The sequence below is a fragment of the Silene latifolia genome, chromosome 10 (assembly GCF_048544455.1).
Source record: "Silene latifolia isolate original U9 population chromosome 10, ASM4854445v1, whole genome shotgun sequence".
Lineage (NCBI taxonomy): Eukaryota > Viridiplantae > Streptophyta > Magnoliopsida > Caryophyllales > Caryophyllaceae > Silene > Silene latifolia.
This window is the reverse complement of record NC_133535.1, coordinates 1,386,753-1,401,355: the sequence shown is the minus strand read 5'-3', so window position 1 is coordinate 1,401,355 and position 14,603 is coordinate 1,386,753. Positions and strand designations below refer to the sequence as shown.

The 14,603-nt window shown below is 38.3% G+C and overlaps 2 protein-coding genes across 5 annotated transcripts; both read right to left on the bottom strand.

The window, feature by feature from the left end:
* Nucleotides 1-194: 194 nt before the first annotated feature.
* On the bottom strand, nucleotides 195-5,144 carry LOC141604639 (pentatricopeptide repeat-containing protein At3g06430, chloroplastic). Its single transcript, XM_074423071.1, has 2 exons — nucleotides 4,740-5,144; nucleotides 195-1,945 (listed from the first exon to the last, which is right to left on the bottom strand). The coding sequence occupies exons 1-2, from the start codon at nucleotides 5,088-5,090 to the stop codon at nucleotides 803-805; spliced, it is 1,494 nt and encodes a 497-aa protein (XP_074279172.1). The 5' UTR covers nucleotides 5,091-5,144; the 3' UTR covers nucleotides 195-802.
* An 865-nt stretch (nucleotides 5,145-6,009) lies between these two features.
* LOC141604638 (squamosa promoter-binding-like protein 14) lies at nucleotides 6,010-14,387 on the bottom strand. Of its 4 annotated transcripts, none has more exons than XR_012526178.1 (12): nucleotides 13,951-14,387; nucleotides 12,705-13,409; nucleotides 12,061-12,254; nucleotides 11,227-11,969; nucleotides 11,041-11,118; nucleotides 10,845-10,952; nucleotides 10,078-10,195; nucleotides 9,649-9,784; nucleotides 9,242-9,383; nucleotides 8,165-8,764; nucleotides 6,723-7,217; nucleotides 6,010-6,624 (listed from the first exon to the last, which is right to left on the bottom strand). XR_012526178.1 is itself a non-coding variant. In XM_074423069.1 (12 exons), the coding sequence occupies exons 2-12, from the start codon at nucleotides 13,310-13,312 to the stop codon at nucleotides 6,611-6,613; spliced, it is 3,096 nt and encodes a 1,031-aa protein (XP_074279170.1). In that variant the 5' UTR covers nucleotides 13,313-13,409; nucleotides 13,951-14,387; the 3' UTR covers nucleotides 6,010-6,610. The 4 variants fall into 4 exon arrangements, 2 of the variants coding, with proteins under 2 accessions (XP_074279170.1, XP_074279169.1); XM_074423069.1 differs by having other exon boundaries at nucleotides 6,863-7,217; XM_074423068.1 differs by having other exon boundaries at nucleotides 6,582-7,217.
* Nucleotides 14,388-14,603: the final 216 nt, after the last annotated feature.

Here is a 14,603-nt window from a genome sequence, read left to right as displayed (position 1 = left end):
TCCATTTTGCAGTTTGAAGCACGATGTTAAGTCTGGATTACGACTAAATTTAAGCTATCAAGAAGTGTGTATCGTAACAATCAAGATCGCAAAACCAATACTTATGACACATACAAGGTTAGAAAAACATGCCAAGATCACAGAAAATCGTAATCGGCTCTTTCACCCTGCAGAAAATGGAAATCTCTTCAATATGAATAGCTTCATCAGTAATCTCTTCAATAGAAAAACATGCCAAGATCAGTGCTTAATTATTATTCATTACTTGTACATAAAAACAATAAGTTTAATACTCCGTATACACCAACGTACAACAAATAAGCTATGAAACCTACACATCCGCTTTACAATTGAAATTACTTGAATTTTCGGACAAAAACTACAATTTATCCTCAACAAGGGATAAATAAGCGTATGAAATAACGAATACAAGAGGTACTTCCTTCAAAGGATAAGATCGATCTTTACATACTCCGTCCCTACACAGCTTTAAAATTTTCCAATTCCCGTCCCTTATACGTTTCAACGTTGGCTTTGTGGCGTTATCTTCAAAGTGTCTTAACTCGGAAAGACTAGCAAGTCTTAAAGTATAGTCATCAATAGAATAAAAGAACTAAACGGGGTTAGGATTCTGATCCTATCAGCAGCGTACGCATGATGAGACGAGAATAACATAAAACTAGAGCCACAGACGGGGTTAAGATTCTGATCCTATCAGCAGCATACTCATGATGAGATGAGCATAACGTAAAACTAGAGCAACACTACAGTATAAACCTGACTTAAACCGCTCCCGGAGCAATCAGACATCGTGCATAGGGTCCAGTACTTCACTAGACTCGTCTCTAATACCAGGAGCGAGGATCTTCTCCATATCCTGCTCCAAATCATATATCTTATCCGTCATACCTACTTTTTGATAAGCTTCGGATATGATAGAAAAAGTAGTCACATCCGGCTGACAATGCTTCTCTTTCATCCTCATATAAACTCGTTCCATTTCTAACAAATCTTCCGCCTTGGCGCATGCAAAAAGTACGGCATTGAAAAATGACGTATTTTCAGCTATCTCCATTCTCCCAGCCAACTGAACAATACTCAGCACTTTATGAAAAAGACCCGCATTCGCATATCCTCTAATAAGACAGCAAAAGGTCTTAGTATCGAATTTCATACCCTCTGCACGCATTTGATCAAAAGCGAATTCCATGTTCGTTGAATCTCCAACATCAGAAAATGCCTCAATCACGTTGTTGTAAGTTGACGTTGTCCAAGGAAATTCAAGTTTTCGCATGTATTCCATCACCGTTGACATTTTATCATACATTCGTTTCTTCCCATAGGCACCAATAAGGATGTTAAAGGTACGTGTTTCGGGTTCAATTCCAAAATCCCGAAACTTCTCATACCATCTTTCCATCATTTCAATCTGACCCTTGTTACCAAAGACACTGAGGATAACATTCATAGTCCAAACATCAGGTTTGCTAGTGGAACTTTGAAGCATGTCAGATAAGACCTTCTCCATTTCGTCATATTTTCCCGCCTTGGCGTATCCAGTGAGCACAATGTTCTGGGTCACAGTATTGGGCAAAATTCCTCGTTGTTCCATCTCTTTATAGAGGGACTCAACTAAATCGAATCGAGATGTATCAACACAAGCCTTAATTAAGGTACTGTAAGAGAAAATATCAGGCTGGCAAAGTGGAAGAGCTTTCATTTTAGCAAGAATTGAGAACGCATCGTCAATCAATTTGCTCCGGCAATAAGCAGCAAGTAATGTAGTATAAAGCTCAATAGTAGGCTCAATCCCTTCTTCCACCATTGTATAAAAAAGTTCATGGGCACGGTGAGGCTGTCCGGATTTCCCAAGTAGTCCAAGGAGTTTCATGTAGGTACCTTCTTTCGGTTGGTAAAAGTCTTGTTCTCTCAGCATCTCAAACACCTATGCCATCAAAAATTCAATTTCAAAACGACCAAATAACAGAAGCATCTAGAATATTCTGAATAGTAACGGAACAAAATAGTGAATTCACCAACAAAGATAACAAGCCTCATTTTCGCATGGTACTATTTATCGGAAGCACGGCACGATGTGTGTGGCATTAAGTAAAGGATTTTCAGCATGTGAAGCAAATATTTTACGATGTGTAAAGGACTGCAAAAATTAGCCGATATTTGACTTACATAGTCAATACTTAGCTTACACTTCCCAAGGAAAAATTAAACTTAATTGGCATATCATGAGTAAAATATAAAGCTAATCTCATATGCCTCATATGACTGAAACAAAAAGAAGACGCGATAAACCATGACATGGAATGTGTCCCCCGTGTCACTAAATGTTACCACCCCAGACAAGAGTGTTACTGCGATTACGACACATACCATGAATTCCCCTGCCGCATCAGTTGAGGGGGATATTTCATAGTATTGTAGTTGAAAGGCATCAACTGCGTGAAATGGTACAAGATCTGATAGTAACGAAGGGCACAAAAGCCTTCCAAACAGGACTTTACATTAGGCAACTAATCGCCCTTACGGTCATGAAATGCATTAGCCAAAAACAGAGGCGGCCCATAGGGGGAGCAATTCGGTTCCTTGAACCGGGGCCCAAAGAGGAAAGGGCCTCATAATATATATTTTCAAGACTGAAAGGTAACATGATATTGGAGTGGTCTGGTGGTTTAATTGGAACTTGCATACCTAGAGTGTTTGAGTTCAAATCTTCTTGCAAGCATTTTTTTGGCCTTTAAATGTAGACATTTCAGTAGGGGTTGCTTCTCTAAATTCTAAAGAGTAGCTCTTGCTAGGGGTCGATCCTTGCACCAAGGAGTAACAAAAACTTTTAATGAACACTTCAAGGACGACTAAACCAACAGAAACATGTTGATTTGATATAAATTAGTCTACTAGCATTTTATACATTGTATTAATCATGGTAAAAATAAATAAAAAGTAAAACTAATATTTTTTTTCGCAATCATATTATTTGGGGCCTCTAAATAAAATAAAGAACAGGGCCTCCAAATATCATTGGCCGCCCCTGGCCAAAAAGATGGCGCAGTAGACAACACCACTTGCTTAAATAACCTATCACCTTTCTGCTACAACCTCCAAATACTTTTTTATGCCTCAGTAAGCGCCGTTATCTTTACTACAGTAATTTAACGCATTGGCTCAAACATCTGAGATTCACTTCAATAGAATCCAATACTAAATACTCCATTTTTTTAGCTTTGGAAACTGATGGAATAGTACAAAATGGTTCATTAAACTAAGTGCACCTCTCATACTCGGAAACAGCCTTTCCATATTATTTAAGCATACCGCCTTAGGCAGGAGGCAGGAGCCAGGAGCCCTTGAGTCACTAGGGTAGTGTTGTTGTACTAGCACAAATATGTTACCATAACACTGTTCATCACCAACGCATCATGATTGAACATCAATCCAAATCAAATGGTTGAGCTCATTTACCGCAATTGAGTTGACTACTGTAAATTTAATTTAGAGCTTTAGCCGATGTTTTCATAACAGAGCCATCCGAATACCCAATATTGCATATAGGTGAATACTTATCCTCCTCAACTATTCATTCAAGGACCAATTACATCAAAATTAAACACGCTGTCTGTAATCAGCATCTAACGGCTAAACGATTCAAATCCGTTATGATTATCAGCTAAATTATACTGTATCATTTATTGTCACAGCAACATGTCCTCTCATACAACCTATTTTAATTCAAGACCCTATCATTTCCTGACATTACTTTGAACCATGTAATAATATACTCCCTCCATCCCCCTCAATAGTTGACGTTTATTTTATTTTCCCCTAACAAAATAAAGTAAACGTAAACTATTGGAGTAACATTAAGGCTCCGCTCAAGTACATGACATGCTAAAAGGGTTCGGATGAATGTAACCATATCGTAGTTAACGACATAAAGACATTGTTTCCACCTGTCTCACAGAGTCACAGCCAATGGAGGACCTTAGTTATATCGGGAGTGTTAGTATAAAACCAATCTTGGGACTCCAACCATAAGCTTAAGCTTTTGGTTGAGATGGTTTCTTGACCGGGAGAGTACCTGGCCCAGCTGGTTTTCCATAATACTATACTCCTCCGTCCCGGTCAATTGTTGTCCTTTGATTTTAACACAAAAACCAAGGAAAGAGGAGGGGGGCAATTATAAGATAACAAGTAAACCAAATCGAGGGTGAAGGATCAAATTGCTCATCAAATGCAATCTTAAAATAGAAAGGACAACAATTGACTAATACTTCGTACACCATAAAATAGAATAGGACAACAAATAACCGGGACAGAGGGAGTATAGTGTAAAATTATCAGCCGCCATCCTTTACTTAATGACTGAGTCTTAAATATCAACCCACAAAATGAATAATTTAAGGGAAATGATAATGTCACTACACTTTTTGTTAATGCCGCGACAATACTCAGTACCAGCTAAGTCTAAGGGCATGTTACTATTAACCGTCGTTTACGCCAAAATCCGCCACTGCTTACAGCTAAAAAACACTGTTTTCACAGACCCGTAATTAAAACACAAATTCTCACTTTAGACAGACACTATCCGTCTAAAGCTTTAGACGGGTAGTGTCCATTTGCATTTTGTGAGAGGGCCACTATCCGTCTACAGCTTTAGACGGGTAGTGTCCGTCTAGAATGAGACGGATTGTAAATTACGTCAAATTAATATAAAAAGAAAAAACCTGAAGAGCTTGAATCCACTGTTTATTAGCAATGCGTTCAGAAAGAGCTTCAGTAACAGTATTAGCCCAAGCAGCAGCTTTCGTCTTTCGATCAATCTTCTTCTTAACATTTTTAATAGGAGTTCTCTTGTTTGGAAAACCAGGAATTAATTTCTCAGATATTGCTGGAAATTCATCTCGCTTCCAAACCCTCTTCTTTTCAATCGGTTTCGACACGGTTCCGCACCTGATGATTGTCGTTGATGATCGTCTTCTTGAAAATTGAGACATTGAATTGGGTTTGGAATGGTGAGATACAGGAGTTGTACTGGTAATTAGAGATGATAGTGAAGAGAGACAAGTTGTCGCCATTTGTGGATGATGCTAAGGTTTTGAGCTATTCTTGCAAGAATTACTAATTGCCTCTAAATGTATAGAGTCGGCCTGAGGGGCTCGGAATCGGCTCGGTCAAAGCTCGGTCCTCGGTCAAACCCGACTTGAGTTTGAGCCGAGCTCATCTAAAACCGAGCCGATCCCAATTCCCGAACTCAAAGGCTCGGATCAGAAGCTCGTTTTTAATTTTGTAGTATAATTTTAATATTTTTAAATTATACGGAATATGTTATTTGGGAATTTATAATTATGTTTGCCTTTTTTTTTAAAAAAATAAAATATTTTCTTATATTTAAAATGAGAAACTGAAAAGAACATATGACAAATCAAGCTCGAGCTACGAGCCGGAGCTTAAAATTTCACGAGCCGATCCCGAGCCTAGATTTGTTCATTTACACCCTTATTCATATACACTACTCCCGTTGTCTCCATATTTCCCTTTCCCAGTTATTCTTTGTATAATGTTAGGACATCACGGTACTGAACGCAATTTAATGAGTTAACCCCTCCCAAGTTTGGCTTTTTCATTCGCAAGAGTCAGTAATCGAACCTCTGACCACTTGTTTAAGAGATGAGAGCCCTTATCACTCACACCAACCAACCTTTTATTTTTTATTTTTTTTTACAAGCGATTAACTTACATTATCACTCACGCCAGCCAACTTTGATAGTGTTGAGGTGGTATTTGATAATCCCTCTTTGTAGTATTGGGAGTCGGTGTAGGAAGCCCTCACTGTGGTCCAGTAGATCTCAGACCCGTCCCTTGGTTCACCACTTCACCTCTTACGAGGTACATCTTCACAGATGCGCACATTCGGAACATGGGATATTGTAGGTTGAGAATGGTCGGAGTACACCCAGCAAAAAAAGGAAACCTCTTAATATATGAATAGCTCCATTGGTGCTTAATTATTGTTTCATTACTTGTACATAATAAAATTAGTTTAATATACACCAAAGTACAACAAATTACCTATGAATCCTACATATCCACTTTACAATTAAAATTACATGAACTTTTTGACAAAAAACTACAATTTATCCTGAACAAGGGATAAATAAGCGTAAGAAATAGCGATACACAGGAACGTAAAACAAGAGAGAAAGGAGAGTTGCTTTCCACAAGGCAAAGATCGGTCTTCACGCACCCTCCGTCCACAGACGGCTTTAAATCTTCCATTTCCCGTTTCTAGTACGTTTCAACATTGGTTAACTGGCGTCATCATCAAAATGTCTCAACAAGTCGGAAAGACTAGTAAGTCTCAAAAGTCTAGATATTGTCATCAATAGAAAAAAGAACCAACAGACGGGGTTAAAATTCCGATCCTAACTGTAGCATAACTCACAATGAGACGAGAATTACATAAAGCTAGAGCCACACTACAGCATAAACCTGGCTCAAAACTGCTCCCGTCTGATATAATTAACATCTCGCTACTTCAACGCCATTGCCATATCCTGCACTTGAAATTTTTCGTCCAATTGAAAATGACGGGATTTCAGTACCACCATACTCACATAAAATATATATTAATATATGCGAGCGTTATAGGGAGTATTATATTAATATAGTATTTTTTGTGAGTATGGTGGTACTGAGTTCCAAATCACCGGTTGGCGCCAGTCATTTTGACCTAATTCACCTCTCTGCGCTTCTTGTTCAAAGGTTACCTTCAAAATGTCAAGGAACTTGGCCTTGGATCACATTGATCCGAAGTCCAAATTCTCCCAGGTTAACGGAACTGCCATACTTTTGAAAAACAGGCAAACACAAACGCATACTGCCGCAATGGCAAGCATCGAATGAATAAAGGGACGATGAAGCATCCCATAAGAACCCGGCGTTCTATTGTAAGTCATCTTTGCACACTTGGAACACGAGTCCGGCTTCTTATTTAATTGTAGGCTTGACCTTTGTCTCACCTCAGCATTGACTGCGGATTCAATTATCTCATTTCCAATTGATACAGACACTTGAAGGTTTCTTCGGTCAACCAGTTTCTGAGCTACTAAACTATTTAAAGTATCGTCATTTCTCATAATAGCATAAGCAGAAGGAGACTGCCCATTATCATCAAGAAGGGACTTCCAACTATGCAATCCAATCTACATAAGAGAATAGATTAAACGGAGTATTAACATCTCAATAAAACCGGAAGCTTGCTAAAACATCAGAAATTCAGAATGCATGATTGTATTGGAAAATACATGGCAGCTGTTAGCTAAATATTAACCTCCTCTCCGTAGAATCACGTGACAGACTAGATTACTCGGACATGGGTACATATAAAAAATAAGTATTCAGATTTTCAGACAAGGGGGCTCGGTTTTAAAATTAGAATAGGGTGTGCACCCTGCTCACTGCAGGCACACTTCTCCAAAACAAAAACAAATATAAATTCTATAACCATATGTGAAGAGTAAAGGTAACATATGTTACGTTGGTCGAGTTTAGGGGTTTAAATGATCCGAGCCGGCCCGACAAGCCCTCGGAATCGGCTAGGTCAAAGCTTGGCTCGTGCTAGGTCAAAACGAGCTCGAGCCGAGCTTGGCTAAATTCGAGTCGAGCCCGAGCTCAGCAAGGCTCGACTTGCTCGGCTCAGAAGCTCGTTTAGGCTCGTTTATAATTTTTTTGTAAAATTTATATACTTTTAATATTAATTTTATTTTAAATTATATGTTATTTAGCCATTTATAAGTATATTATAACATAATATTTTTTAGTATTTTACAATCTTATTTGTTTTTTTAAAAATATTTATATTTAGTTAGATTCAAAAGGCGAAAAAGTGAATAATATAAAGATAAAACAAGCTCGATTCGAACTCGAGCCGAGATCGAGCTTTTTCCGAGCCGAGATCGAGCTTCAATTTTTTAGGCTCGACGAGCTTTGAGCCGAGCCCGAGCTCGAGCTAAAAACTTCGAGCCGAGCCCGAGCCCGAGCCCACCCGAGCTCAAGCTCAGACCGGCTCGTTTACAGCCCTAGTCGAGTTTATAAATATAGAGTTCTATTGTAAATTAAATGCTAGAAAGCATATGATATATGCAATTACCTCCATGGGATCATCGGTCAAAATATCTACGATATCATACGAGCCTGACATGCAAGCAGCCAAATGCAGAGGAGTGATCCCCCCTGGTCCTCTGAGATTCGGAGGAAAAACATGCTGATTGGAAGCACCATTGTCATAAGGCACTGAATAGTGGATGAGCATGTCCACCATCTTTTTGGACCTATTCTTAACTGCCCTATGCAAGAGATGCATCTTATCAAGTGATTCTATACATTCTGTCGATAAGCCTTCATTTCCAGAATCCCTTTCAAGAAATATATCCAGAAGAGTTTTGACCAAAGCGCAGTAATCTCTTTCAATGGAAAACGTCAAGAGGTACTGAAAACGGTGAGGCTTAAAAACGTGGTTGGCGATATCAGAAGAAATCTGCCTCTGAAAAAGCCACCCAAGCTCGTTCAAGAAGCATAGGATATCGTCATTTGACCCGGGACTTGATATATTCTGGGTCTGATTGTCACTGATGACACCATAGAGTTTTTCTTCTTCATCAAACTCTCGTTCAAGAAGTCTCAATTCTTGACATACTTTTGCATCTGCTATTATAACGGGAAAGCAATTACCTCTGACACCATTTTCTACCTGTACAGACATTTGATAAAGCATCAGTTTCTGTGGATTTAAATTTTGCAGAAAGTACTTGTGTCAGTTTGTGATCATGTTATTTAGACTGGGCAACAGGTATTGGATTTGGCATGCTTTAAGGTTTTTAGATCCAGAGATACCTTACTAGAATGAGGATATGAGTGCGGCCGTGCTGGGACATGTCTTAAAAACAGAAGGAAAATATTCGGTGTTTTTTTTATAATTGAAACATGGGAGATTGAGAAATAAGGTTTAAAGTCATTAAAGATCATGTATGTTCATACTTTCGTACACAATCATCTTCTATTTTGGCTCTTTGAGGTGTATGGTCCAATTGGCAAGGATGAGTAACAGATTTTGTATCAATCTCCTCGAGCGTCATGTCAGACATGAGTAAACCCCAAGTGAAGAGTCGAAGCAACATAGTTTGTGAAACAAACACACAACAAAGAATAAGATTCCAGAAGCTGATACCTCAATAAAACAACGCCCCAGAGCAGAAGTGACGGCATGCACCTTAAAGTCACTCACTATTATTTCATCGTAATTGATCCCTTGATAGGTTGATCCCAATACTTCCTTTGATGAGTATCCACCCATATATGCACAGTGTATCCTAGTGAAGTATCAGATGCATAAGTTTCAAATACTCGACAAATAGAAATGGGTGCTCCAGCTGTTTGGGGGTGCACTGATGGATCCATATCAACATGAGGTCCATGGACACCAGAAAATTATTGTTTTTATGTATTTTGCCCAATTTTTGAAGTAAACAAATTTAAAATCATGATTTACCTATATAGCAATACTGTTTAATAACATACGTTTTTTACAATTTTTTGGGTCCACCACTACTGCAAATATAAGAAAAGTTGACTTACTTTGTTCCCGGGGAAGTCAAATTCCTGCCTTTGATTACAAGAGACGTGCATTGACCGCTTACAACGGCCAAAGGTGAAATTGCAACCAGCTCAGGAGAGTTTGGTGTACTCCAAGGCTTGCAATAATTAAATTTTCCTGGAGAGCAACAACCAAACGGTTCGCTAATGTGTCAGGAACAGGTTTGAATCGTCAGCAATATACACAGTCCAGTCCTGTGAATATGCAAACCCGCAACTTCCTCTATGGCCCTATCCCTAATGACCTCTAATACAAAAACATAATGACAAGGTCTGACATGTGAGAGTTGAGACCAACTCATTAACCATATAATTGAGGAATAAATACTTCTTTAGGTTGGTGTCACATGGGAGACTCTCTCATACAAGACTAGCTCTTTCTTGCATAAAATAGTCATGTAGAATACTCACCGTCCTTGTGAAATGCTAACTGTCTGCCGATGTTCACTGAAAACCTTCCATTTCTCCAAAACTCCAAATTTGAAGCCTGGACTAAGCTGCTAACTTGTTGAGCAAAGTCTGCTTCAAGCTGAAACATTAAAAAACATCCATTAAACATTATTTGACGGGGTGTTTTGCATCTTAGGGCTTGCTTGGGATTCAAAGTAGTTTTTACCGGGTTCAAGACTTACTAAAAATCAAACAACCCTTTGTTTGGATGAAGTCATTTGGGGGGAAAGGGAGGGAGGAAACAAGGAGACAATTTCCCTTGTTTGGATATCAAGTTGAGTTGAAAGGATTTGAAGGGAGAGGGAAATGGAAAGATCCATTTCCCCCCATCAATCCAAATCACAATCCCTCCAATGTACAAAAGATTTGGAAGGAAAATTATATTGCTCCATTCTCCCTCCCTCTATCCACCTTCCATCCTCTTTTTGCATCCAAAAAAAGAGTAACGTTGACAAAGAGATGGCGGCGTGGAGGGAAGATAAAGAGGCAGTGAAGGGACGCTGAAAGGTGGCGGAAACTATTATTCCCACATGAGGATAATGCATTACCCTAGTGGGTAGGTGGATAACTACTACTCCTTTATGTGATGGTTATTTCTGTCTTTTTTGTTCCCTCTACCCCACCGCCACCACCGTCACCAGCCACTACCTCCTATTTTACTATCGCCTTTTCCCGTTACCCTGGAAAAATTACTCTCAATCCATACAAGCCTTTAGTAGTCAACTCACTTTTTCCCAAGCAGCAGATGACATTGATACATATATTGACAGAACCACACAACCAGGTCTGATGAAACTCTCCATGTCTGATGGGCTGTTAGAAAGCCAATTGTAGATCTGCAATTTATAAGCGAATCGACTGTGTCAGGCATGATTGCTCAAATAGAACCAAAAGACAAACAGTGTCACAATACCGATTTCAAACCTGAGTACGTAATTCTCCAGGAAAATGACTGGGATCCTTGTCAAACAGTTTGAACATTATCCGGCCAGTTCGATCCTTCTGAACATTTTGTGAGCAAGTATACAGGAAGCCAAAGAAGTAAAGATAAGTCAGGTTACAATTTCAAAGGAATCTTTACGGTTTGAAAATAAATTTGAATAAACATACCTGAGGATCTGAATTGAAACTTGGTGGAGAATGATCAGAGCCAGATGATGATGTGTACCCAGCCTTATTTCCCATATTAAAGAGTTCAAGAGTCACTCCAGAAGCAAAAGTTCGAGTTGGGTTCGCATCAACGTTAATATTTTCTTCTTCGCAAATGGACATTCTATCAGGCTTATTGAATTCCGGGGTAGTTTCTAATGGAAACAGCGTTCTAGTGATAGGAACAGATGGTGAATGAGACCTCACTTCAGGAGGACTACAGCTATCGGATGAGAAATACTTATGTGAAGAACCCATATTAGGCGGGCTATCGTCTCCAAGTGGAGGACTAAAGAGCTGTAGTGGAAGGTGTATTTGAGTGTCTTGAAGTGGTTCTGAATTCTCAGCTGGAGATTGATGGCTAGAACTACTTGGTTCTCGTCTCCATAAAGACCGCAGATCCGTTCTAGGCTTATTGTTAACATCTGGGATAGAATCTTTGTACCCAAGAGACGATTTATTTTGATCCCTACAAATACCAGGGCTAGTTCTCTGAGGAAATGACACAAGAGCTGGATTTACATCCATGTTGTTTTGACCCAAAGTAGCTTGCTCTGAGGTGTTAGGGCTAGTGCTCGAAGGAATAGCAGGGTTTCTTGGAGCTTCTGTTGGCCGAGGTAATGAGTTCAACTTGCTCAGTATCTCAATCAGCTGATTTTTGTCGGGCACAGACTGGGAGTTCGAAACATTCTTTTCAACAATCCCTAGATTAAAGAAAATATAAGAACTCTAATAGTTAAAGAAAGCTAGAGGGAATCAAGAAGAATATGATTTGGACACTCTTAAAAGTCAAACCTTGTCCACGGGCTAAAACTGTCAACAAGTTGACAATATCCAAATTTCCACTGCCAGCACTATTGCTGTTAATCGGATGCATGACAGGCGATGTGGCATCTTCGGGTTGAGTTTTCCTTCTCCGTCGATTATGACCAGCAAGTCTTCTTCTACAACTTCTTTTCCCCTCATCAAACTCGGAAAGTGGGTGGAACCTTTGAAAAGCAAAATAACGATAAAAGATAAGAATTATTTCATCTACCATAGTGCCTCATTAACTCCTACAAATGATGGAGCAAAGGAGGAGGCCACATATACGCATCTTTACCCTTGTGCTAAAGACACAAGAAGCCGTTTCTGAATGACCCATAGCAAAGCATCGAGTTTTATGAATGACTGCTACTTTATTACAAAAAAAGTGCAACCAATTTAATGAGCCATTTTGCCTTATTTCATGGTAATCCAGAACCACGACTAACGAATAGTGAGTATTTGGCTCCATTCGAAATAGAAAATACGACAATGAGAAGTAAATAAATAAAAAAAATACCAAAAGCTGCATCTTTGTTTCACAAATGTCATTATGTGTTTGACAAGTGTGTGAACCACAAATGCAAATTTTCGTAAAGAAAACGAATACGATAAGCAAAGAGAAAGGTTAACACCTGCTACACTGTTGACAGAACCTCTGCATCTGCTTCCCTACAATCACTTGAGTGACTTTGCTGTGGATCTCACAAACCTTATGTCTTCTGTGATAATCCTTCGATTTCGAGAGATCTTCATTACAATTATCCACCTGACAAACCGGGTAGGTACCACCACTACCCGGAGATCCAGACCGAACCTTCTTATTCGGTCTCGAAGTAGCTGGTTCCTCAGCAGAGTTAGAGCTCTGAACATTACCACCATTATTTTTACTAGATCTCATGCTAGCGCCTCCAAGCTCTAACCGAAGACCATTACCATTTTCATCAGCCTCGTCACGCAAATTGCTGCTCCTCGAGGCATTATTATCTACTGTACCCGTATTAGGCGTACTAAGGCCAAGCATGCCAGGTTGTGGAGGTCTAGCTTTCGCCACAAAGCGACCGCTATCCCATTCCCAATCTTTAGGGTTCCACCCATCCCCATTAAGCTCAATTTGCAAGTGTTGATTACTATTATTAAAACAATGAGTCCTCTTTTTACCAATCAATCCACCATTACAAAATCGACCCGCGATATTCTTGTGTATGAACAAAGGTGCCACTTGGGTAGTCACCTCCTCCATCCCTTTCAACTAATCTTAAACTACACACACAACTCAATCCGTATCGCTGTCTCTTTACTCTTTCAACTCAATTTACACAGATTCTTGTTCACCAACACTGAAAAAAATTACAACCACATGCTACCAAAGTTACCAACTTTATTCTCAACCACACACAATAAGGTCAATCATTACTAAATAAAACCGCCTTAAGTTAAGACCGCTCATAACCCCCTTTTATTTTTGTTTTACTTAAATCGATTGTGAGTGTCATCTTAACTTAAGACGGTCTTAACCAAGAATCAAGTCACCAACTTTTAATTAGGCCTACACAAAAGGGACATCCCAACACAAGAATCAAGGAATATACATATTTTTTAGCTAATTTTTAGCTATACCATTTTGATCATATGTACATAAACATCATATCATATAATAAGATTAAATATCACATAAAATTAGCTAAAAATAGTCACACAAAGATTAAGGCATACCTATCTAAAAATAACAAATTAAATTGAATAAAATCCCAAATATCTAGGATTTAATCACATAATCAATTAATCACACAAAAATCTCTACATCTCAACAAAATCAAATACCAATAAAATTACAAAATTAACACCAAATAATTATCAAAAGTAAAATAAAAAACTTACCTTTTATTCATGGATGGATTAAGGAGCCCATTATTGTATACAAAACATTTCTAAAAGCTTAAATTAACCAAAAAAAAAACCATAAAAAAATCGGGAAAAAAGAGAAAATTACAAAATTATTACCAAATATTTAATAAAAACTTATTTTATTAATTAATACAATACTAAACATTTCTAAAAGCTTAAAAAATGCAAAAAAAAGAATGAAAAAAAAAGAAAAAAAATTACGGGTCAGGATCTTTTAATTAAAAGAAGAAAAAATTTGGGAAAAAGTTTGGATCTTTGCTAGAAATTGATATATGGGTAGAGATCTGAAGAAAGAGTAAATAAGAAGAAAAATGGGAAAAATAAAAAGGGAAGATAAAGATGAATGAATGTGAAATAAGAAATGATGCAGGCAGCTGTCCTACTTGTTGTCGTACCAAAAAAAAAAAAAATTATAGAAGTATATAGTACAATTAAAAAGGTGAAAAAATTTAATAAATTTTGGGAAAAATAATGATGAAATTATTAATTTTAAAGTGAGGTGTAGAGAGTACTTTTTCGGTGACTTTTTAATTGTCAAATTATTTTACTCCGTACTACGGAATAATAATTTTGATTTTGATAATTTCTGCAATTCTGTGAGTGGTGGTGGGGTGGGGGGTGAATGG